This window comes from Salminus brasiliensis, chromosome 18 (assembly GCF_030463535.1).
Source record: "Salminus brasiliensis chromosome 18, fSalBra1.hap2, whole genome shotgun sequence".
Taxonomy (NCBI): Eukaryota; Metazoa; Chordata; class Actinopteri; order Characiformes; family Bryconidae; genus Salminus; species Salminus brasiliensis.
In genome coordinates this window covers 15,726,034-15,752,617 of record NC_132895.1, presented here as the reverse complement: position 1 = coordinate 15,752,617, position 26,584 = coordinate 15,726,034, and the positions used below count along the sequence as shown (strand labels likewise).

The 26,584-nt window shown below is 44.1% G+C and overlaps 1 protein-coding gene across 6 annotated transcripts in view; it reads right to left on the bottom strand.

The window, feature by feature from the left end:
* The window catches only part of cadm1a (cell adhesion molecule 1a), a 325,258-nt gene that overhangs the window by 36,778 nt on the left and 261,896 nt on the right, over window positions 1-26,584 (bottom strand). For all 6 annotated transcript variants that reach the window (XM_072661720.1, XM_072661721.1, XM_072661722.1 and 3 more), the window contains exons 5-8: window positions 26,014-26,151; window positions 17,169-17,327; window positions 10,434-10,530; window positions 7,220-7,392 (exon numbers count right to left, since the gene is read on the bottom strand). In XM_072661720.1, the coding sequence (XP_072517821.1) occupies window positions 7,220-7,392; window positions 10,434-10,530; window positions 17,169-17,327; window positions 26,014-26,151 (567 nt within the window). The remainder of the gene's footprint in view (window positions 1-7,219; window positions 7,393-10,433; window positions 10,531-17,168; window positions 17,328-26,013; window positions 26,152-26,584) is intronic.

Sequence of the window (26,584 nt, the reverse complement as noted above, 5' to 3'; positions counted from 1 at the left end):
GGGGGAGTGTATGTATGTGTGTGCGTGCGTGTGGGAGGGGGAGAGGGAGAGGGGGAGGGGGTGTTTGCCGCTGAGATAACAGGCGTGAAAAGTGACGCGGGCAGTGCCACTGTTTGCCCGGTGCGTCCAGACAGATACCACTGTGTTAACATCTGTGGTGAGGGAAATTGGCTGGCTGTCTCCCTTCCCCGCTTTGTTGTCCGCACTCCATCAAAAAGAGCTCGCCGGGAGCCCAGGAACACTTCCCCTCGCTAATGATAAAACATCCAGGAGGAGGGAACGCAGCCAGAGCCGGCGAGGAACGCAGGGAGAGAAAGAAAGAAGAAGAAGAGAGAGAGAGAGAGAGCTGCAGAGCTGCCTCGATCGCCACATATGGCGCCATCCATGAGGGCTGAGAAAATGGCAGCCGCTGCCTGTCTTGCAGCACGCACCTCAGACAGGGCTTCTTCTGCACCAGCCGGACTTATTAGAGCAGGAAGAGATAAAAGAGGGAATCTCTGCAAGAGAGAAAACCTCGCCCAAGTTACCGCCAGGAATGTTTACACTGGCTGAGGGATGTAGACTACACTTTCCAGTAAGAAGTGTAATGAAGATAATGCGCTGGTGTTAATAGATTATTGATTGACTTACACCACCACTTTTCAGACCAATGTTTATTCCAGTCGTCATGCATTAGGAGACCTGACCAAATTAGAAGCAATGATCCGAATGGCAAACACATTCACACTCTATTTGTTCTCTGAAGTGAACGAATAAAGACGACTGGGTGGTGATCTGATCTTCCACCCACTCACTGCAACAAGGAACAACGGAATCAAATGGAGCGACGTGTGACAGTGCAGGAGAGGTACTTTCACACACATGATAGTTTGACATTCCAATAAAGGGTCTTTTCTGTAAATCACAGATTACATTCTTTTCACAGCTGTGAATCTATGCTAATTACATTTTTAAACATTAGCAGAGTTTCTATAAGCTCACCTGAAAACTAAATGTAACAATTAGCCAGGTGGAGACAGGAATTTTATTAGGTCACTCTGTAAGAGTAGGACTTTCAGAATATTTATTCAGAGACTTTATCACCACTTTCCAGTGCTGTTTCTTTCTTAATTATTATTATTATGGATTCATTTACAGCTCTATTAAGTATTAACACGTCTTAAGTAGAATCGGAATCACTATATATATATATATATATATATATATATATATATATATATATATATATATATATATATATAAATGTGGAAAAGTCTTATGAATCTAAACACATAGTTTAACTAATGTGGCAATACAGCTCCATTATTATAACTAGGGGACACAGTTTCAATGACGCAAAGCACCAAATTCAGTACCAATAGTCCTTGTTGGGAAGTCTTGAGGCTGATTAATGCGAGTGAGTGAGAATGTGAGTATATGAGTGAGTTACTTGCCAGATCCATGAGACGCTATGCAGGAGGACACAAGTTTGATACTAGATTCCTCCTCAGCCAGACTCCCAGCCATTTCATAGATTTGTTCAAATCCACCAGCAACATATCTTTACGAGTGCCTACGACTTTTACACAGTACTGCATCTGCACCAACACTGGTTTTATAGGACTGATAACAGTAATTCCAAACTTTCAAATGGTCCAGCAATCCTTGAGACACATCCTTATCCTCCCCTCACCACTCCTCCTTTCGACATCAGAAATAAAACAAGCCCTGTTCTCCAGCATGCCTACAAAGGCTGTTGGATTTTGGCACTAAAGAGCTCGAGAGAACCTGCATCGGCAACAGGCGAACTGCGGTTAGGGATCGGTGCAGATTTCTGTGAGCCTTTGTGTTAATGCTTTTTAATAAAACGTGGGCAGCCGAAGCAAAGCTTCTTCATACTGTATGAAGTATGCGGCAGGCGGATAGATAAATAAATAAATAAATAAAACACGAAGCCTGACTGACTGACTGACAGAAGCGTGGGGAGCCGGCTGAATGGCTAAGCATGTGTCTGGTGTGGTGCGCTGCATGCTTAAGACCAATCTCAGCCTCAGTGGTGGGCCAACTTAATTGGCTCTATCCTGTTACGAACTGTGAATGCCCAGCAGATGTTTGGGATCAACGGTGTCAATAGCTCATTAAAAACTTGGCAGTGCGAAAGGGATCTATAGTTCTGCCGTGTTCCTTTCGCATGTGCGCCTATGTAAATGTTTAGCCGCATCTCTTTTAGCGAATCAAACCGACGCAGGAGCGGATCGAAAAGTTCAGAGCTTATTGCCATTCAAACAGTGAGCGCTCTCCTGCCGTGTCACGGCGGCGTGTGTTTATCACGGCGCATTATGAATCATCGCAGCGGGCCGAGGTGTGTGGCATGTGGAGCAGGCTCATTAAACCCAGGCCACTGCAAAACTGCCAGTTTCACCAATTCCCCAGACGTACGCATGCTAGCTGGTGCTGGGAGGAGAGCTCATAATGCTGCATTTCGCGCTGTCTCTCACTCCCCCTCTCCTACCTCTCTTTCTCTTCCTCTCTCTGTCACACACTCTCGGTCTTCCCAGTGGGCCACTTGGTGAAAGGGCGCATCTTCTACCTGCAGATGCAGTCCGACGCATGCATAAGCAGAAAGGGAAGTGGATAGGGAGGGCGCGGAGAGCGGGAAGAGATCAGGGGTTTTAATCGCTGTGCTATTTCCTGGCACGTAGGGGGAATCTTAAAGGAGAACAGCCGTTGAGGAATGCCACGCAGAAGAAGAGGAAGAAAAGTGCATACGGAAGTAACAAGAGTGATTAGCGGAGGCAGCTCAGAGCTGTTGATTTGCCCACCAGCGACCTTCTGTTGTTAGGTAGCTTTGCATGTTTGTTCAAGGAGGGCTTCTGCTCGCGCTAGCAAAACTGGCAAGGAGGAGGAGGGGAGGGAGCTAATCCCGGCAAATATTGCAATGGTACTGATGCTCCAGGGGTATAAACACTGAGGAAACCTCCTTGGCCCTCCTCTTCGTTCTTTCTTGCACACACAAACATGCACCCCAGCAAAAAATAAAAATAAATAAATAAATAAATGGAGAAAAAAAAAGGAAAAAGAAAACAAGCCTATTTGGATCAGTGCGCTTCCCAATGCCAGAGACAGATAGAGGCATATGCAGCCACATTCGTCCCATCTGTTTTGGGGAAAATAGAGAGACGTTACATCAATATGTGCCAGAAGTAGCACATTTGCCTAGGTATGGTGAGTAAAATTCAATTAGCTGCGTGCATTCCTCGAGCTTTCCGGAATCAATGCGAGAGGGAGAGAGGTGAGTGAATGGCGTAAAAGAACACTAAGTACAGTCAAATCCGGCATTGGCAGGACCCCCGGAGTGATTGACTCCAATTAAAGGCTAATGAAGGGAGGGCTGAGGAGTCCGCCCCTGTTAATGATTCTGGCAGATAGAGTGAGATGGATGTGGAGCAGAGAGACTCCTGTGGTTGGGCGAGAGACACAGTGAGAGAGATGATGAGAAAGAGAGAGAGGAAGAGAGGTGGGACAGGGCCAAGAAACACACTTTACAAAAAGCAGCACCCGCCCAAATCTGCCGGCTGCACATGGTGACAGAAGATTGATGGGTCCCCTCAGGCCTATTAAGAGACGAGCCTATGACAACGCTAATGATGAAAGAACAGAGAGCGCCGACTCATTCCGTGACAATCAGGAGCCGAGTTTACACCGGTTTACACGTTGCAGAGAGTATTTACAGGTGGGTTGCATCAGTGGGTCGGGCGGAGGCAATCAAGTGAGCCGCACTGTGAGCAATCCAGTCATGCGGCCGTCATTCCGCTCATGTTTTTCGAGAAGAGGCAGCTGGTTCATCTCTGCCGATGGAACGACGTGCCTACTGGAGGATAACAGTTGACATTAGAATCCCAGCAAGGTACACACGTCCCTTTCCTGCCTTTCTACAGGAGCTTGTTGCGGCAGCGTCTCAAAGAGGAAAGCTGCGGAAACAAGGGTTGGAGGGCTCCTCTTTTGCACGCATGTAGGAGGACATGCTTTCGCGCCATTCATCGTAATGAAACATGGTTGGGAACACCGATTCGGGAGCACAGGAAATCACTGGATAAGCGCTGATAATGTCAAGCAGCTTCAGCTACATACAAACGTACTTGCTTGACTGGTACCAAGGTTCAGACGCATTGGCATGCGCGCCATTTGCTATGCATTGTCATTTCCGTCACCCAAAAGGCTTCCAGGAGAGTTTTACATTGCCGAGTCGGACGCAACAACATTTGCATTTCCAGCTGGGTGACTTCTTGAGAGGCAAACTACTGAAGCCGTGTTTGACAGCAGCCAAATTTATCGGCGGAATCTGACTTTTAAATGCGAGCGTCATGACTGCGACAAATTGCGAGAGGAAATATCGGCAGCTCGAATGTGATGAAAGTGCGCGGGGCCTTAAGAATGGAAGGAGAGTGTCGAGTGGGGGGAATTTACGGCTTCATTATAATGACACAGTGATGGGATTTGGCCCGCTGTGGCAGGACCGCAGATCTTGTGTGTTTTCTTTTTCTTTTTTTTTTTTTCTTCACTCCTGCAGATGTTGAGCTTGCTCGACTGAGGCTGGCTGCTTGGGACTAGTGTGTACTGCTGGGAGGACCGCTGTTCTCGTCTGCTTGGAATTAGACATGTGTTGTTGAGTATGTGGGACAATTAGCTCCCTCAAGTCGTCGACAGCACGTCACGAAACAAGGCCCTTTATCAATCACGACACAATTTGCTGCCGTGGCAGGAAAAAACGAGGCAAGAAAGAGGGCTTGTGGCTGAGGGCCCAGGGATCTGGCTTGCGCCGAGACAAATATCTCTTTATGCGGCCTGGCATTTACAGAGGCATATGGAGCATTTTCCTTGGAAAGGGCCTGGGCCAAGGCTGCATTATAACCTGTAATCCACACCAACGTTGCGAAATCCTGCCCCTCTGGAGTTAGGCCGGGTCTCGAATGCACTGGAACCGCGCAAGCAGAAGAGAGAGGCGGCTGTGTGCCAGGGTTAGCGTGCTAAGCACGGGTGAAGGAGTGTGTTGCAGTGATCGATTTCTTGCGGGCGGCAGCGGGACGGTGGAGGAAAAGCGCTCTAAGCACTGGAGGAAGTGTTAACGGAGGGAGAACGAGAGCGAGGGTGACAAGCAGAGGAGGAGGGCGCAATAAAAAGAGGCTGGGGCCGCCGAGGCGAAAGGTAGTCTCTATTAGGTTAGAGGCGCTCCGTAAACTGGTTACAGCCCTGTATGCTGCCTCTCATTCCCCTGCAGGGCTCTGCCAGGACTGAGGCTTTGGAAATGTGTCTCAGGGAATGTAGTTTTCCCCCCGTAACCGCTTTAGTGCCAGCCCCCCACCGAGTGTTCTTCATCACTTAGCTTCACAATAGTTGGGGAACAAACGCATTAAGGGGGAAATGGCCGCTGCACTACATCTGTTCTGCCGGCGTGCGTGGAAAAGGGAGCCCAGAACGTCTTCCGGCGAGCCTGGGGCCCCCGCGGAACGCGCAGCGCTGATGAGTTGGGCCAATTTTATCCGTCTCTTTCAGCGGAAAGTCATTCATAAGTTAAAACGTTACACTTCGAAGACTTCCAATTATAAGAGCTCCGAGTTATTCTCGGCCTTGCTCACTGTGGAATGGCGTGACGTTGAGATGGAGAATAAGAGAGAGAGAGACAGACAGACGAAGAGAGATAGAGAGAGAGAGAGAGACGTCTCACCATTCTCATTTTCCTGACAAAGAGTAGTCAGATACGCACAGTTGTAATGGAATATTTCAAGTGTTTACTTTTCTATGAGAAATACTTGAAATGTATATTAAAAAACTCTTACGGTGTTTTTTCCGCAAGGTCGCGCATCAACGGCTCCACAATTAGTGCTCTGCTATGCTCTTCAATGCATGTTTCTTGACGTGCGAAAGAGTGTCAGGGAGCTTGACGGCTTGCTAAACAGCCATTTTGTCATTCTTCCTCTTCCTTCCCACAAACCACAGCCCCCCTAATTGCGCCTTCCTCGAACAGGACTGTGTAACATTTCATACATTTCGGGGGTACTTGTCAGGCCATGGCGGTGGAGCTCGCGATGTGGCAGGGCCACTGTTTGTAATAAGCAGATGTCATCCTGTTAAAACCGAGGGAGAATAATTATAAGACTATGAAGCGCGCAGATGTCACCAGCGCCTGTCTTTATGAGTGCTTGTGTGTGGCGCCTGTAGAATAGGGGAGGGTGTCAAGAGCGCTCTGGTTAACACACTGTGTTCAGGTGGGAGGGTGCGCACGCTTCTGTGTCTGTGTATGTGTGTGTATGGTGGGATGACAGAGGAACATGACGCAAGATTAAGCGCTGACAGCCCAGTGTCGGCGTCCTGGCTCTGCATTAGCAATTCTAATGCCGGACAAGATTTGCAGGTTGAATTACAGTAGATATTAGAAGCAGCGGCAGACATCAAAGCTATCAAACGGCCAGACAGGACTCTATTATGGCCCGGGCTGCCTTTAATAAGGGCGGGATCTCGCCTCGGCCTGCGTAGCGTGTTTCCCTCCCTCCCTCTATGTACAGGCTGGGTGCTTGTGAATTCTCCACCTGCAACTACTGCCAGCTACTCTTGGGGTTGAAGTGCGAAAAGCCTACCACAATAACAGCCACATTTGCACCTTGTTTTGGGGCAAGTTTTTGGAACACGCCAAGCGAAGCCACATGCCAGAGTTTACCACCCACATTCACAGCGTTTGCCGTTCAACCCGACACATGCATATGCTGCCAGCTCCAGCCTAGCACCATCTCTTCCTTAAATTATTCATCATAATAGCTTTATTTTAAAAACCAGGAGAAACTGAAAGAACACAGTAAAGAATGAGGAGCTGCAGATGGTTTTTCACAAGCCTGCCTCTTCCCTGTGTTATCAGCACAGCTGTGCATTGTAAATACCGCTATAGCTCACCACTTAAACACCCTCTGCAAAAGCGCAAATCCCTTAAAAAAAAAAAGATCCCTGAATAGAGGCGAGTAATTTTTCTGCAGGCTTAGAGCAGTAAACGATATCAGAAGTAAATTCGGACAGGAAAATGGTCAGATTAGAGTGTGATGTCCTAAAGGAAAGGAAATGTCATTGAGATCAATGCTATCGACCTGTGTTCAGATGGAACAGTATGAGGAGGAAGAAAGAGAGAGAGAGAGAGAGAGAGAGAGAGAGAGAGAAAGTGGGAGGAGACATCGCCCAAGCGTTGTGAACTCACCGTACACATAGAGGATGTAGTCGTCATAAGATTCGCCCACCGAGTTGGAAGCAACACACCTGTAAGTGCCGTTGTAGGACTTGTTAAGGTTCTCAATGTAGAGGTCTGTACCCGTGATTACAGCATGAGACGGAACATCGTCGTCCACTTTCACCCAGTTCACCTGCTGAGGCCTGGACAGAGACAGAGCACAAACCAAACTGACGTCATGAGCTAAGAGTGTACCAGGCTTCGAAATAAAACACTGCTGGAAAATATGTCCTAACTCATGGTAATTCCAGCACTTTTTAATATGTATTCAATTCTAAATATATTAACACTTAATACACCAAAATATACAGTAAAACAAATGACAGGCTCTAAAACTTAACTGGGTTTGCTACGACAGCTTTAGCAATCAGCCAGGACAGTGGTGGGTCGCAGTGTGGGCAGGAGTGGGTCATGAGGAAGCTGTATCAGTGAATATGCTGTATTTTATGTTCCTCGTGAGAGCAAAGCTAAATGATGCATGTTTTAAATCTGAAATAGTAACCGTTCAGCACTGAACTGCTGATGCTGGCAAAAGGGCTCCAGTGTTAGTGTCACATTTTACAGCAGCAGTAAGTAAGGCCATGAGCATTCAAAGGGCGGCTATCAATTTTTGTGGGGACAATGACATTCATCACACTCAAAGCTTCAAGTGTGTTTTTGCTGCTTGCTTGCTACTTTTGCTTTTAGCCTGTAACAGCAATCAGAGTAGTTTAGGCATGGCCAGGTAAAAATGACTATTGCTGCATAATATATTATTTCATGACTTTTTCTATTTTATGATTTAAGTACACCAGACAGCCATGCCATTAGCACCACTGACAGGTGAAGTGAAAAACATTGATTATCTTCATCTACAGTGGCATCTGTCAAGGGGTGGATATATTGGATAAAAGAATCGGTGCCACTTTGACAGGAACCAAATTGTGATGGTTAGACTGGGTCAGAGCATTCCCAAAACATCAGGCAGGTCTTGTGTGTTTTTTTTTTGGTATGCAGTGGTCAGTACCAACCAAAAGTGGTCCAAAAAATGACAAACCTGTTAACCAGTGACAGGGTCATGGGCACCAAAGGCTCACTGATGCAATTCATGGAGGCCCCATCTCACAATCTACAGGACTTAAAGAATCTACTTTTAATGTCTTTGTGTCAAATACCACAGGACCCTTTCAGAGGTCTTATGGAGTCCATGCCTCAGAAGGTCAGATCTCTTGTGGTGGCACAAGGAGGACCTTATCATAATTAGGCAGGTGGTCCTAATGCCTATGTGTTTTACTTTCCTGAATATTAGTTGGGACATGAGACAAAGACTGGCTCTATATGTAAGAGCTAGTTAGCCTAATTATAATAGCCCACAGTAGCCATACAATAACAACGGCAGTATAAAATCTGGGCTACATTGCTCAACACTATCCTTAAGACTAACAAACTTGGGGCAGAAGTAGCCTGTTCTCACTGCCATAATTCACTAGTGGGTGAGCACCATGCCATGGATGGGTTAAATGCAAAGTTGAACTCTATTCTACTGCTGTGCAGTGACTACAAAATTGTCGAGACCACCACATACATTCAAAATAGGATATTAGAGACATTTTGGTTACTAATCAAAAGCCCTTCACCCGCCAAATCAGCACAAGGTTAAGGTAGTAAATATATATTGTGTAGACCACTGTTCTAAGGGAACCAGCTGTGCTCTCTGCAGCTGTTCAAGCAATTTTCCAGCTCAAAACTTTAATGAACTGACAAAAAACTAAAGGCTGATATTTTCCTGCTGCTAAGAGCTTTGTTCCTTTGTTCTCCAAACACCTAGTGTAAACAGGGCGCACAACGGCCCGTTCGATTTCCACAGTGATGGGCAGGCTGAGCTAGGCCCACCGTGGCAAAAACAAAGGGGCTTCTAAACTCTGCTCTATTCTCGCAAGGTTCAGTGGCAGCATTGCACCAAGTTATTTCCCTGGAGTTGCTGGGGAAGGTTCCCCTTGTTGTTCTGCTTTTGTGCTGGTGTTTAAACTTGTTTCTATCCATTTGAAAACACTGAGAGGAGATGGAAAATTGTGAGGATGGGGTGGGGGGGTGTTTGGCCGTCTGAGCATCAAACCAAAAGATTGGTTTGAGCTCAGTAACAGTTGATCTTCAGCTCTCTATGGAAGAAAACAGCATTTGATGATAGGTGCCAAGAGAATTCCATGTAGAGTAGGATCTGGGCAAGTGTGAATCAGAGGTTAAATATACATGCATGGCATAAAGATGCAGGCGTTCCTGCAAAGGAGAGAGAGAAATGACCTAAAAAAAAAAAAAAACTGCTTTACTGAGAGGAACGGAAAAGGGGGGAAACACGCAGTGGAAGAGCTGCAGAGAACCTGGGGTGAGAGGCAGCATACAAATGGGCCCGGAGCACCGAGCCCAACACTATATGACAGTAATGACTGCAGCCCCTCTTCTGACTTTAATGAAAATGACTTCCAATTTTCAGCTCACTGTATTGATTGTGTTTTCGTCTTTATTAAATGAATGCGGGAGGAGCCTCAGCTCTCTGCAGAATGTGAGTTTAAGGACAGTGGGGGTTCTGGTAAGTTGTTGGGGGGGGGGGTTAGGGGGGCTTGCATGGGAATTGCCTCGTGTTGTATTTGTTGCACACATTTGCCCACATTGACATTTCATCCACAGTTTTTTTTTTTCCAATGAGAGGCTATGGATGCCGCTATGTGTGAGGAGATATTTGATAGTGCGGCTGCTTGATGCCGCCGAGGCAACCCGGACCAACAAACACAGTCTGTGATGGATGACATCATTTGGCTTGCGCTTGCCTCTTCAATATGCACATGCAAATCACGCTTAGGCTCAGAGCTTCAGCTCCCAAGGACTGATTACCATACAATTACCAGACACCAATAATAACAGGTGCAGCCTGCTTCGGCCTGTTTTTTCTTCATTCGCATTCACGGCATTGGATAAATATGTCCAGAAAAGCATTTATTAATTCCCGTCTGCCATTGATATTGGAGTGTCCTGGCATTTCTCTGGGGAGATGTTACCTTTTTTGTCATACTGACCCAGCATTAGCTATACACGGATACTCACCATTATTTGCTATGCACTCAGAATTTACCAAAAAAAAAAAAACTTTGCTAATGGGACAGTTGATGTCTACATCTACACTGGAATAGGGAAAAAGAGTGCCCCTCACTGTGGTTTGCCTTTGGCTGTGCATGTCAGCTCCAAATGCTCGCCTTCTCTGGTCAGGCCCTGTGGAAACTCCACCACGATCTTCACCTCTGGTTTGTCTGCCGAGGAGAAATGACGATAAACAGTAATTAGAATGAGGTTTATTTATACAGCACCTTTTACAAACCCAGGCTTGCTTCATGAGAATATTATAAAAGCAAAAAAAGCAGTGTAAAAAGTTTTAAACTGAAGTCGAATCAGGCATCAGCGCTCTGTCCCTACTGGCTGCATCAAATTTTTAACAGCTCTGGCAACACTTATTAGATTCTTTTTTCTCTGTTATTAAGACTCTTATCAGATGTTCTTTGCTGTTTGATTCTTCTCCTCGCCATTACCATTCTCAGAAGAAAATTGGATGGCTGGATTTTATTCACCTCTCTGGGCTGTTTACGCCCGATTGCAGGGCCTGATTGGTTGGCATGAAGGATATGGAAACAGCAGCACTGGAGATGCAATTCGGGCAGCTTGGAATACATCCACATTCGCTTCTGTCACCAGCTCGTTTCCACACCCCCCTCCTGCCACAGTGTGTTCAGTTCTGACCTTTATGCTCTATCACTACTGTCCTCTCCCTCATCCATTAAAATGACTGGTCATTGCTGGCAACCCCATTCTCCAGTGGCTGGCAGCAGGTAGCCTTGCATCAGCCATGCTTCCTCGTCATGGTCGCTACATTCGGCATGAAATGCACATCTCTGCCTGGCCCGGCTCGCTCCTTTCCAATTCAGCTGGGATTAGGCTTCCTGCTGTGTGTGTGTGTGTGTGTGTACAGGGGCACTGACATTCAAAATGACGTCTGACACACGCTGACACACTCGCAGACGTCCAACGCGGAGTGTCTCAGACACAATGACATTATGGATATGAGGCCATAAATATGGCCGGCAGATACAGTTATGCGTGATGGTCAGTCGCCCTGTGAGCTAGAAATAACACCGCCCCCCCTTATTTCTCTGACACAACGTTGGAGTTTTGGGTGTGAAAACAGGATGTTTCAGTCAGCCTAATCCGTCTACGAATGTAAAGAAAGCAATCGGTGGCTGACAGTGTTGGACGGATTGCTTAGGAGATGTAATCCGGTATTAATTACAAAATATGAGACTAAAAATATAGTTGGTACCATAATCTTTAAAGTCTAATGGGATTACTCTTGGACTACTTCTGATTTAGGTGGTTTATCTGCTGTAATAATTACGAGGTTGGTCCCATACAGTCAAATGATCTAAAGATGGGCTACAGATACTAAAAGGGGCCCTAGAATGTCAAACATGTTTACACCCCCAAAATGTACAAAAACCCAGCCCACCAATGAAAGCTCTACAGAAGGCTAGTGCAAAATGCAGCAGCAACTTCAAAAGAACATGCAGTTAATCATGGAGAGCAGCACAACACCTCCAGACTCCAGGCTAGTTATGTGAATACGGGTTGCTACACAAACCAGGACCTGTGAATGCAGCTTTCCCTGTGCCTGTGAAAGCTGAAAGGGAGCACAAACTCGGTACGAGGCGATACAAAAGCACGAGGGAAGCAAAGAGGGATCTGCGCTAGGCTAAAAGCTACGCTTTGCTGTTCCATCATCCACGCCCTCGAAAACAAACTGGACTACCCCAGCTCACCACCAAACTGGAGCTAAACACACAATAGAAGGGAAAGTACTGGCTTAATTTTCCTGGGAAGACTCAAGAAAGCCAAATCCAGGGAAGCAAGTGGGGGCAAGTCAAAAAGCTTATTGGCTACACATTAATTGGCTCACATTAAAATAACTATGCTATAATATGTGGGTATTGCTATCCTTGTCAGTACCTTTAACCAGCCAACACATGCCGAGCTTACACTAAATCTGTGTATTTCCTATTCAGGCAAAATAACAGGGTGGTAAATAGGCTTGCAGAACATCTGAGAATTTGTCACTCCAACCAAAGTCACATACTTACTACGTACTACATCACAAAACACCATAAATAACAAAATAAGCTCATTCTTTAAGACCTTCAAGGATCCTGCCCCACCTTTAGTCTTTTTTTTTTCAAGTAATAATTCACTGTGATGTAGCTGTTTATGCGCAAATACAGCAGATTTAAGGAATAAGTAAATTATTGATGCCTAATCACAACATGTAATCCTTAAAAATGGTGATCTTGAAAAAGGTAAGTATAATCTGTAACATGTACTTGTGCATATTTGCATACTGCAATCAGATCATGTAATCTGTGCTACAAGTGCTTTGGTGCTAACCACCGCTGTGAACTGGTAAAGGCAGAAAACATTAGCCCAAACTAGAAATTGCAGAGGGCTTACATAAGATGCAAATAAAGGCTTTTGCTGCCTTTGGCACAGTGGAGAAGTGTGGTGTTGCTGCCTGTAAATGTGCTTTATGGTAGGCAAACACTAATAAGCCCCCCTCTGGTCCATTTGGCAGGTAGTGCTTACGGGGAGGACGTGGGGTGGTGAAAAGGAAAAAAAGCAACCTACGTGTTACACGGAGTGCTAATGAGAGCAGAGGGAGAGAGAACACAAGAAAAAGGAGTGAGAGACAAGAAAGTGTTCCTGGCCTTTCATTAAGTAGCAAAAGACCCAGGGAACAGCGGTCAGCCAGGCACAGAGGAAACGGTCCCCAGCTGAGCGCTGGGGTCTGGGAGAATAATAATAATAATAATAATAAGCATATCTGTAGCAGTGGCTAACCTTCACAGGAAGAAAAATAATAACTACCATTGCCTGTGGCATCATAAATCTTAATCATGCTCCCAAATGGCACAGTCATTTAAGTGTTAGCCCTATTGTTTAGAGATTGCCAGTTTGATCTCTGGTAATGCCATGGACATCTGCGGCCAGATGTTCCAGAGCACACAACTGGGCTTGCTTTCTTTGAGTGGGTAAGATGGCCCGTGACCACCCCCCCCCACCCCCCCCACACACAAACACCCATACCACTTAGTGTGATGCTAGTCAGTGTAGGCATTTGTTAGCTAATGTAACACAACTGGCAGTTAGTGTTCATCTGATCTGAAGGCTAGATGTGGCTGGTTGCCTTCACCCTCCTAGACCTAGATGCTGGGTGAGAATAGGGAATGACTAATAATTGTGGTGAAAATGGGTTAAAATAAAAACAAAAAGATCTTCGTTTGCACTGCATCAGTGCCGACCCGGACCACAATAGACTGCAATGCTATTTCAACCTTGGATAGGTGAGCACATCGCTCAAAGACACGCCCTTATGTCCTTGCAGGTATTCAGGCTGATTGTAGTGGCTGATCTGTGCTGCATTCCAAAGGCTGGCTAGCTTCCAACCCCACAGTTTCTCCAAGGGCTCCAAATCTAATATTCTCCCCATAATGGAGCTTGAAGTGGCGTGCCACAGATGCCTGTGCCACAGTACTGTGTGTACCCAGCCGCACGCGCAGAGGCAGGGGGGGAGATTACAGCTCAGCCAATGTGAAACTGTAATGACATCAACGCAATTATGTGGCATTTCATATGCGCTAAGCGGTGCGTTCCTCAGCAAAGTGCTTATATTTGTAACAGCAGGTTAATAACGTAAACTGTCTTGATTTCTCAGTGTGCATCGAGAATTAGCATAAAGACATGGGGTCTTGTTGTTTAAGCTAGCTACACACTAAGGGGTGGGATTTAGCTCAGAATTCACTGGAAATGTGAAGACTGATGGTATGTGCACCTGCCAGCTGCCAGTTTATTAGGTTTTTAAAGATCTCAAAGTGACTTGGTTGAGAATAGTCTGCTATCCAAACATACACTATGTGGACAGAAGTACTGGGACACCTGCTCATTCATGGTTTCTGTCTCAAATCAAGGATTAAAACAGAGTTTATGATACTTTTGTTGATGCAACTGTCCATTGCTGTGAAGATTTGATTACATCCAGCTACAAGAGCTTTAGTGAAGTCAGGATACTGGATGACCACCTACTTACCTCATCTCCAACTCGCTAAGTCATTCCAAAAGTATTGAATGAAGCACCATCATTCCAGCTAACACAGTTCCATCAGCTCAATGCTTGGAGGCTTCATACCCCTTTAGCCTGCACATGGCATTAGGCATGGAAACATGTTTGTCTGCTCCAGAGAGTCTAATTCTATTGACTTCTCTACAGGTTACTTTACTATATTAATTGTGTAAATATTTTTGGTAATATCACGCTCTCCTTCATATGATTACTCTTACGCTGTCCTACAGGCCTAAACGTTCTTTTAGGGATGCAGGCATGAACCAAGAGTGACCCAAACACGGTAAGCAGATTTACTGCGTTATTTTAAGCCTGGCGTTTAAACAGCGCTCTTGCCCATCACTAAATATGTCAAGTCTTCTGCCCACCCGACACTTCCCTGTCTGACCTTCCTGGTCAACAAAAAAGTGATCTGTTGCCGGCTGTCCATCTGTCCAAATTACACGCTGTCAGTGTTGATGCTCCTCTCCCAGTGATGGACAGCCGGGGCCGTGGAGAGCCGTCTGCTGTGAAGCAGCGGTTACAGAAGAAAGATCCACCTGTTTGTCTCAGGCAGCACAGAGACGCTTCCCATTTCTCCCTCCTCTTATCTTCAAGCCCTTCGCATGAAAGGCTCTGAGAGAACGCTTCCTGCTTTGAAGGCGCCCCGGTATCACTTCCTCTCTGAAGCTTCCTCTCCTGGGTGCTCAGGTACTCGAGAGTTCTGCCGCTACCTTCCGGCCTGCTCTCGCCGCGCCGTGGCTGGAGGGTGCCGGACTAAAAGGTTGCTCTCATTTTAATAACAGAACTGTTTGCTGTGGTGCCGCTCTCAGCACCGGGCGGCTCCGAACGGCTCCGAACGCTTTATTTCCCTCAAGCCGCAGTGCCTGTGACCCGGAGGTGGAGGAGGGTGCCGCAGAGCAGCAAAGCGAAACTGTTTGCATGGCACGGCCATCAATATTTCTGGGCTTATTTAATATCCACACCAATGTTTTTCTATTCTCTAAATGAACTCCATTAACGCTGGGCCTCGCTCGATGATTTTTCCCATTGATTGTTTCGCCAGCTGCAGCGGTGGGCGAGTTTCAGGGGAGAGGGAGAGAGGGAGGGAGAGAGTGAGAGAGAGCCAGTCTCTCCAGCTCCAGCTGCTTAAACGCCATGGACGGAACAAGTTGATTTTTTTGTGTGCTTTAAGCCCAGTCGAGCCAAAAGGCCAGGTGGCTGCATGATGAGCTGATCTGAGCTGTCTCTGGTAGGGAAAGGTCAGGTAGAAACATGGTTTTTCAGTCAATGCTTCACTGGTAGATGTAGCAGGCAGTGCAGGGCCTGGCTCGGCTCGCAATGAAGACATAAACAAAAGAAAGAAGAAAAAAAAAAAACTCCTTTAAAATTACATCAGCAGAAACGGCGAGGAATGGGGCCACTGCTCAAGGCCCGACGTCCAAGGCCCTCTGACCACCAGAGGCTGGATGAGCGGGCAGCCTAACACACAGTGTCAAGGCTTAGTTACTGAAGCACGGAGGCCTGCTTACTGTTTCAGTACCTACACAACACTACACTACAGACCATCGCTACATAACCAAGCAGTGATTTACAACAACTATGTACAATTAAACCAATTTACCAACATTCAGCACAATTCGGCATGTTTACTGACACATACACACACTAATAAGCTCCCTGGATAAAACATTAGTAACTTCAGGCTCCTGCAGATGGCGTTGCACGAAGATGATCGAGCTATAAATACCTGCGTGCTGTGTGAAGGGATTCACAGATTGAGAAGAGGCGGTACAGTGCAGTGAATGTCTTGTTCAGTGTGTGGAAAACAGGTCGCAAAGCAGATGTGAATGATTGGCAAAAAAGGGGTGATTGCATTTGGATGTGCCAAAGCCTAGAGTGTGAAAGAAGTAGCTGAATCTTTTGGTGTATGGATGGTTTGATTTCCCATTACCTATAATCAAGATATGTTTGTTGCCTGAAGTTCACTGTTGTCTTTACTGGAGATGCTAAGCTAATGCTGCTAACAAAAAATAATATTGTAAAAAATAATATATGTAATTATAAACCTTCTATGTATTATATTATATAATGTTATATTATATTATATTATATATAATATTGTTAAACTTGAAATTAGTGTTTTCAAAGAAGTTAGTTCTATAATACTTAACTTAAAATGTTATTTAAGTATACATACATTTAAATAAGCTAGCATCATGTTGATGTATTGTGCCTGTTTGTAAGACGTCTATATTTCATCGTCTGTAAGTCATTAGGTCTGTTAACTGTTAAGCAAATGTTTTGTCATAGTATTATGTAAACATCTAAATTCTGGCATTGTGACAAGCCTAGAAATGATTGAGAACATCATGAAATATGTTGTACTAAAATGAATATCCAGACTGAACTGCATTCTAAAGGGGGAATTACTTTTTGAGGCAACTTGACTGAAAAATAATAATACATTGTGTTGTACATTATATTGTTTATACATACATTCCATATGCATCATTATATCATTATATAACCCAGAAAGAACACAGACCACATTTACCATAAAAAACAATAACAAGAATAAAGGGGCTGATTGTTTCTCTGGTGAGCATCCTAGAGGAGTCTTCTCTCTTTGAGTCATTAGAAATCATAAAGAACTTGAAAGTTAAACTGAATTCTGACTGAAACATCAACACTACTCGAATCCCAGACTTCCTCGTACATCCTTTCATCTAACATCTGCAGCTGAATACTTACACTGAACTTCCAGGTATTTCTGAGCTTGGAAATCCTTCACTGCGGGATGGTCCACAATGCAGACTACAGGAACTCCATCATCTTCCTTTGTGACAGTAAGCCTTAACAAACTGGTCACAGTGAACATCCTGTCGTATGTCACATCCACTTTGGACTTCCCTGGGTGAGAAACAGGAAGAAAAGAGTGCATTAGACACATATTTCAGAGTCCTTCCATATTTTCTCTATTTTCACTCAATCAGCTGTACATTTCTTTTTAAAGGAGTAAGAGCAGCAGGTAATAGAGAGCTGTTGCCTTAGCTCTCCTGAGCTCACTGCAAGTTCATTCAGTCGGGTTAACAACAGCATAAAGAATGCAAATGGCCAGCTTGCACAGACACTGAATGTGCCTCTCAAGGATACATGGCACACTGTAACTCAGCATATCCACAACATGTGTAGAGTTAATAGCCCGCTGCAGCGGGACATGAAGCACAACCTTGGGAGTGGGTTGAAGAAAGAATGTCCTTTACGTTGGTCAGGAGGGCTGCATCAAGCCAAATTGCTTGCTGTCAGGGGACGTAGCTCATTGGCTGCGTGGTTTGCGTTTTATGAAATGACAGTGTAGCTGCTCTGACCTGGAGGTGTCTCTACAACAGCACTAAACTACAGATGGCTCACGGTCACTGTGGAGCTGCAGAATACAGCCATACAGCAATGAAGAGTTGTGAGGATATGAGAAATTGGGAAAAGAAGAAAGGAGAACGGAAAGAAAAGAAAGGAACAAAGAAAATTGAAAAATTATACAAATCAATGACTGTGGAAAACATTCCCTTCCTTTCTACAGAAACAAAGCCACAATCACCCGCCATGTTGTCAAATTTGCCACCAGAGTCTGTGCGGTAGAGTCCATTGGCGGAGCCAGACTTGCCTACTCATTTGGTAGACCCGTCCCTTTCTCCCAGATCAAGCATGTCTCAGACTGCCTTCACTGAGCTTCCAGTGCAGAAGCAGAGCAGATTTTTTCCCTAGATATCCAGTCTGTCTAGTAAGTGTAAAGTCCCAACAGTACAAGTTACGCCACGCTACACCATGTCAAGTGTAACTACGTTTACTCACTATCTAGTGTTTAAACACTGATTTCTGGGGGAGACTAAAAAGTGCCAATATTAGCACATGCTAACTGTTGGAATTAGACACTGGAAATGGAAAGATTAGAGTGGAAGTGTTGGAATGGAAACATGAGATGGAAAATGGGCTGTTTTGTTATTGAAACATAAGGGGATGGGCGGAACACGGACACATCTTGCTTAAACCAGTCAGCAGAGGCTGCACGTTTTTTGAGAGATGTTGTGCTGTCCATGTTTCCTACAGTCAATGATTGAGATAAAATGAAAGAAACAAAGGAACAAGAGGAAAACAAGGAAATAATGATGCAATAAATAAAAGAATAAGAAATACAAGAAAAGAAAGAAATATAAAGAAAAAGAGAAAAAGAAAGAAATATCAAATAAAAAAATACAAGGTAAAAAGAAATAAATAAATAAATAAAGAAAAGGTCAAATAAAGCAAAAAATGATAGAAAATTAAATAAGGAGAGAAAGAGGATTATAAATAAAAAGACATAAATTAATAATAAAAAATTAATACAAAATAAAAGATAAAATGAATGAAAAGATTAATAGAGAAAGAAAGAAAGAAGGATTGATTAAATAAACAAGGAAAGAATTCTAAAATAAAAGAAAGAGGAGAAAGAAAGACAAAATTACCAAATTAAATTAACAAAGAAAGTTTAAATAAAAGAAAAAAGAAAGATGAAATACAGGAATGAATGAAATAAATATTGTATGTATATTTAATAATTTAATATTAAGAACAAGTATTAACAAAATAAAACAAAGATAATATATATATATATATATATATATATATATATATATATATGAGAGAGAGAGAGAGAGAGAGGTGAGTGTGCTACAGGTTGTCTCTTTCAGCCGAGGCTGACAGCTGGCGCACAGTGGCTCGGCTCGGCTCACAGGTGCTTCAGCAAATCAGCGCTAACTCGCTGACCAATAATCCATATCAATACACTGTTAATGATCAGCTTTCACATGATATTAGCAAACTGACGCAGACAGCACTGCAGCTCTCCAGCACTGACAGCCCTACACTTCTAACTGTTACACTGCAGCTCAGTCTGACTCTCACTGCACACATCATCTCTACACTGGAGCAGTTAATCAGAGTCCCAGATCCTGATCATCCTCGGTGCTTCAGGAGAGCCTTAATAGAGCTGGTGTTTTTCTCATTGCAACGCCAACCGTCCCACAATGCCCCAATCACTGAGGATAGAGGGATAATCACAGGTCAATCACTGTCATTCACACGTTTCTTCATCTCAATAACATCTCTGTGTTTTTGAAATGCAAACGTGTGCTCTGATTAGGCCTGCTACAGTAGGCTGAACATCAAGGGAAATCCCGCCCCTATTGATTTCACCACTTAACCTGCTTGGATCCTGCTCTCTCGCGCTCCCTCTCTCTCTCTCTCTCTCTGCGCACCCTTCATCTTGCATCCTTTTCCGTGTTCCATTGTAATTTCACCTCGTTAGGGGAACGAGCCGAGGATCTAGAGGTGAACGTGGGAAGCTGAGGAAACTTTCTCGAATGCCAGACGGCTCCCAAAAATACAGTTTCTTTCCGTTTGGAGCCTTTTAGCTGAGTTTTGCAGGCTAATTGAAATGGCAGGTTAAATTTTTGGGTGTAGACAGCGGGCTAATGATGGTCTGGGCCCCTGCTGGCCATCACACCACCCACCCCCCCACCCTGTCTCATGTCTGGCAGGGGGAGATTAATAACTCGGCTTCTTTTAACTCCATTGTTCCCTGACTGTCATTTAACTCATCTTACTGGTGCTGGCGTATCGGCGCACAGAAATATTAAACGCAGCACAAAACAAGGCAGGGAGATAGCCTGAGTGTGCGGTGGGGGTGTGTGTGTGTGCAAGTGTGAGTCCAGGGCTTTGCATGGCAGGGCAGCTGAGTTTACATTCCAGGGCTGGATGGGTGTAACCTTTAAATGATATTTAAAAAAGCCTGATTATCCTAAAGGTAATTAGGCTGAATGATGAGGACATTTAATTAAAAATAAATCCGCAAGGCGCCGGGGCCAAAAGCAATTTCCAGGCGCTGAGTGCCAGAGCTAGTCTGCTCGTGTCTCTTCTTTACTCCATTATTTCACTCACTCTTTTCCAACCCCCCACCCCACCTCCCCTTCACACCCATCCATTCATTCCTCTAAACGAGTGCAGAATAACCATGCACTGCTGTCCATCTCTCTAAGGAGAGCATGGACATCATGACTGCTGTCAGACTGGTCCAAGCATTAAACTATTACAGGGGGAAATGAGCAGGTTGGGGGCGCCTGATTAGAGCAGCACTGCATTCGTTAACACTGTCATAAGCTTGGTCCAAAAATAGGGGTGGCCCGATCTTATATGACATACTGGTACCGGGGCCACTTGATGATTATTTAAAAAGAGCAGTGTCAGCCATAAATACTTCAGAACGACTCCAGAATTCAGTCTTTAGGACGTAAATGTTCATCCATAGTAGGCTGAAGTGAGCTCTTCTGGAAAAGGTCAGAACTGCTCACAGTGGTGGTGACTGGAACCAGATGTCTGACGAGTTTAATGCCTCTAATAGCTCTTAAACCCTCACAGTAAATTAGTCATTAAATGGTTACAAATACAAATTTGGGACACCTGCACATTGCACATAGGTTTTTTTAATGACACTACATGGAGTTGCCCCCCCCCCCCCCCCCCCCCCCCCCCCCCCATTTGCAGCTCTACCATCTTCCACTCATTTTGGAGTGTGTCTCTGCACGTATTGCCCATCCATTCAATTGCAATCTCTCAGTTCTTTCCAAACGTCATTGATAAGACTGAGGTCAGGGCTATGTGTGGGCAAATCAGGTTCTTTTACACCTAACTCACCCCAACAATGCCTTTATGAGCCTTGCTTAGTGCATGGTGGAGCAGCCATGCTGGATCAGAAAAGGGCCTTCCCCAAACTGTTTCCACAAAGTTGGAAGCGTACGTTTGTCCAAAATGCTGTAGCATTTCCCTTTACTGGAACTAAGGGGTCTAAGCTAACCCATGAAAAACAACCCCATAACATAGATCCTCATTATCCCTTCCCCACCAGTGCAGTCAGGCAGGTAACATTTCTTGGCATTCACCAAACCCAGACTCGTCTATTAGATTGACAGACAGGGAAGCGTGATTCAACACTCCACAAAACCTGTTTCCAGTGCTCCAGAGTCCAGTGACTGTGTACATCACTCCATCCACTGGCATTGTGCTGGTTGGTGCAAGGCGTGCATGCGGCTGCTCATGCCATGAAGCTCCTGGCGTACAGCTTTTGTGCTGATGGTAATGCTGGAGGAGATTTGGAACTCAGATGCAGTTATTAAGTCAGCCGAGTATTGCTGGCTTTTATGACTAAACGCCTCAGCACTCGTGACCCTGCTCTGTACCTTTACATGGTCTGCCACTTACTTCTGTTACTATGCTTCCACTTTTTAATACCACTCACAGCTGATGGTGGAATATCCAGGAGGAAAGAAATTTCACCAACTGACCCTGTTGCAACAGTGGCATCATATCACAGTACCACGCTGGAATTCGGTGAGCTCTTTGGAACGACCGATTCCTTCACTTATGTTTGTAAAGCCAGACTGCATGTCTAGGTGCTTGATTTTAAACACCTGTGGCTATTGGACTGAATGCCCCAGTACTTTTGTCCATGTAGTAAAAATTAAGTGATGCCTGAGGCATTAATGAGATGTTGCGAAAATATTCCTCATTGCAGTTAACTGCCATTTACTAAATTACATTACAAACTAAGGAAACAGCTACCTGGCTAGCTTGCTGTCTACATGTAGCCTCCTTTTGCTTTGTGGTCATCAATTATTTCTTTTTTCTTTTCTTTTAAACACACATTTATTTTTTTACTCTTTTTACCTCCCCAATTTAAGAGAGTCAATTACCCAACCCACTCGTTAGTACTCTTCCCCATCATATGTAATGCTCCCTACACTGGGAGGGTGAGGACTAACACATGCCTCCTCCGATGTGCATCCTGCCATCGCCTCTTTTCTAACAGCTGCCAACGCAACTCACGGGGCAACCAGCGCGCTCAGTGTCAGATACCCAGTTCTGATGCATCAGATTGCAGACACCCCTGTCGGCCAGCATCACACTGAAGTGATGTGGGGAGAGATGTGAGATATCTACCCATCTGGAGACTCCAGCTGCTGATGGTGGCAGGAGGCATGACCCAGGATTCGAACCAGCGATCCTCGGGTCATAGCAATGATTACTGTAATTTCTGAGAGCTAGGCAGCTGCTTAGAGGAGCACATAGCTGCTCACTGTTGGGAAAGGGATTGAAGAGGGGGTTAAGGAGGTTTGAAGAGCCTTTCTGAACAGATTGTTAACAAGCTAATTAAGATCTATCTGAGGGCTCATATCTCTTTTTATAGGTTTGCAGGTCCTCTCCATTTTTCACTACAATGGTACAAAATAAAAATAGTAGATGAATCTTAAAACAACATCTTTCACTTGATGCCTCTGGAGATCAGTTCTTCTACTCACTTAACTGTTCAAAGAAACAGACATTATGACCAGGAGAGCCCAAACCTTTGCATACTGTATGTGTGGTTCATCACTCGCTGCTTGGTGCTGGTTCTGAGCTGCTCTGTAACATGTAATATGTTCTTGGCTAGACAGCCCTGTGTCTCAGGGCTGTCCTTCATTCAGTCTCGTGGCTCTCCTGCATGGAGCTGCAGCACTGCGAGAAGCTGTTGAACAGTGCAAAACAAGTCTCTCAACAGAGTGCAGGTGAAACACAGGTATCTGTACAGAAACAGTCTACAATACAAAAAAAATCATGAAGGAGTTTTTTATGTTTTAGAATGCCAGTGTTTAGATAAGAACTACTAAATAATACACACACACATTCACACCCAATTACACACCAAAACAGCTGGATGAAAAAGCTTCTTTTGTGAGCAGTGGTGGATGCTTGTATCAGCCCTGGGGTTGAAAGCTGCTGTGAGATGAGAGCTGTGTTAGGATATATTCTGTTAAGAGTCTGGTCAGACTCACAGTTGGCTTCCCTGTGTTCTGAAGTTTTGCAGCTCTGCATTCTGGCTCCAACATATTTATCGTCCAGATATTTCCCTTCAGGAATTCTGTGTGGATAGCTGTGGTATCTTCTCATTTTGTATATGAGAGAGCCTCTATGGAAAACGATCTGGGATGTAAACAGAGGTGGCAATTAACAAAGCATAAGTACTTCTTTACTGTACTTAAGGTAACTTCTGTACTGCTTACTTCTACTAATTTTCAGAGCAGGCTCGTTACTTTAAAGCTGTTTTTAATCGCACCATTTTTAATGAGGCAGCGAGTCACACACACTGCTGTCAGCGAATCTGAATCTGTGAAGCTTCGGTTCGTAGGCATAACTGAGCTAAGCTTTGGTTTCTGAAATCTGATTTAAATTTGTGAAATATTTCTGAAATATTCTTTGTGAAACATTCCCACCCCTCGCCCAAGTTCATTCTTCTGGCTCTGTGTTTGGATGAGTTCTGTGAAGACTTATTTAAGTCTTTCTGCTGTATTCTGATGTTTAACTAAACAGCTGAATGTGCTACATTTTTCATCCTATTCCTTTATGTAGCCCAGATTGCTATCAACATCTGTCAGTATCAGAGGTGTGTATCAAAGGCAGCTCTTTTAGATGCACTGAGGAACTGAATCAAACGATGGATCATACAGCAGTTCTGATCCACGTAAGTAAGATTGCTAAATCTGGCAGACAGGTAAAACTACAATGTTTAATCTACTGGTTTTCCCACAGTTATACTACAATTTACAAGTTACAAATGGCTAGCTAACAGTGTTTAACATTAATTAATACTGCCAGTCCATTTCACCAGTTTAATAGAGTTCAATCAGTAAGTGCTGTGAAGTATGACTGCTGGGGTTTTAAGTGGTCTGAGAATCGGGTTTCCAAACCTGAATAAACAACACTGACAGTGAACATTTCATCTCTGATTTGATGGACTTATGATACTGAAGAAATACTAAAACAGTAAATCAGTAAATTTGTTAGATCTTAGTAAAAAGACAGAACCAGGCTATTATTGTTAATCACATGTTCAGGGTATCAGAGCTGAGAACCATATGTTAGCACACTTGTCATCTGTGAGCTGAATATGAAGCTGGTAAACTTAGTATTTTAGTTTTTCTGAACAAAAAAATGCTGATCAAATGTTGTTAAGGATTTTGTAGATGTTGCTGCAGTTCTTCCATAAACCTGTATGTACCCTCAGTGTAAAGGTTGTGTTCATCTGTAACTAAAGAAATACAGCATGCAATGTTATACTTTTACTTGGGTAAACAATGTAAATCATACTTCTATTTTTACTTCAGTATTTTCTAACTAGTTTACGTAAGTATGGGACTTGTGTACTTCTGCCACTTCTGGATGTAAGTTACAGTTTTTGAAACATATTGAACCATATTGCTCCATTCTGAACCATTCTGACTGTAGATTTCCTAACCCTCTTTCCCAACCAGACAGGTTCTCCTGGTGACGTGTATAGTAGAAGTGTGAAAGAAATTGGTAACTACACTTTCAAACAATTCTAAACTAAACAAAATCTTAAAGTTTAGATTCTTCGACATCCACCCTTATGCCTTGTCGCAGCCATTCACACATTTGGCATTCACTCAAGAAGCTTTACAGGAAACCACCTGGGATCCTTTTCCAGGCTTAAAGAATTTACAATTATGCTGAGCACCTGCTGGATCCTGAAAACTGCATGTTGGACAAACATTCTGAAAAAATATGTCTACATATATATTGTTTTCTTTCTGGACACAAATTCATAATAATACAATCTGCACTATTGGAGACTGCATTGGAATCAGTGTTTTCAATAAAATTTAATTTTATACTTTGCATGTAAATAAATAGACCAATTAACCTGACAGAAACAGATATATAGAAAAATAATTTTATATTAAATGGCTAAGCATTTTATAATTTATTTTGCTTTTGGCTCAGACATCTTAAACTATCTTTTGGTGGGCTGTTTATAACGTTCAATAACATAATGGCCAAATTTTGCGTAAACCACATAACAGCAAAGAACAGCAAAGAACAAGCAACATCAAGCATGCGAGCAGACGGACACTCTGGTGTCCCAGGCTAAAGCAGCAGCAGATCACTGTGCCAAGTGAACAGAGAGTGTAAGCAAACCTCAGCTCAAGCTATTAGTGACAGATGACCCACAGTAGTGTGTGGAAGCTGTACATTGAAGGTCAGAGGAACATGTGTTGTCTGTAAGGGGTCTAGCCAAGTGTCAGCCACTTGGTGTGCATCTTTCCCCTCATCATTTCATCAGGTAATAAATAAATAAATACATACATGTATTATTACACAATTTGACATAAGAAATGTCTTATCTGGTTTATTTCTTTTTGGTTTATCTCTAACTCTTTCCAGTGTTACATGTCCACTGTATTATTTCAAAAATAGAATCTAAAAAAGCAAGTGAATCCAAACTTTTGACTGATATCTCTCATCAACACACACTTCAAGCGCTGAAGCATTTTCCATGTGACTGCTGATCAGAATGAAGGCATGTCGCATGGTACAGACCTCTCCAGCAACAGGAGAAAGAGTTAGAGAACTCTGACAGCAGAAGACCTGGGCCTTGAGGGCAGAGGGAGAACACCCTGGCGAGCAGGGGCTGTGTGTTTTCGTGTTCAGGATGTTGAGTGTCATAACCTACCTTGTAGCTCTTTGTCTCCCTTCATCCATCTGATGGTGGCGGCAGGTTTGCTGCCCATGGCCGTGCAGGTTATCTCTGTCTCATTGCCTTCACTCACAATGTCCTCGCGGGACTCGATGATTGGGTTGCCCGGTGGGACTAGGAGGGGCACACAGACAATGCAATGTTACTGAAAGAGCTGGTTGCATGCCTACTGAATCACTACTGAAACACAGTCTGACTGGTTAGTTTATTAGAAATTTAATCAACCCTAAAACTTAACCATAACTCTAACCTTAAACTTAAATCTAACCCTAAATCTAACACTGGGAGTATGTTTAGGTGTAGGGTTACATTCAATCCACATTCAGCATTTAATCATTTAATAGACATTCAGTTAAATATTAGTTTAATGTCAGGGGAGCATGTACGAGACATCTACAATGGACCATCCAAGTAAAGTGATACCATACAAAAGCCCCCCTGTACCCTGTCCATTGCTGGAAAATGACCACCATAGGACCACCAATGATGTATTATTATGTATTATTTGGGTGATACCCAAAGGTACCATTCTCTGTACCAACACACC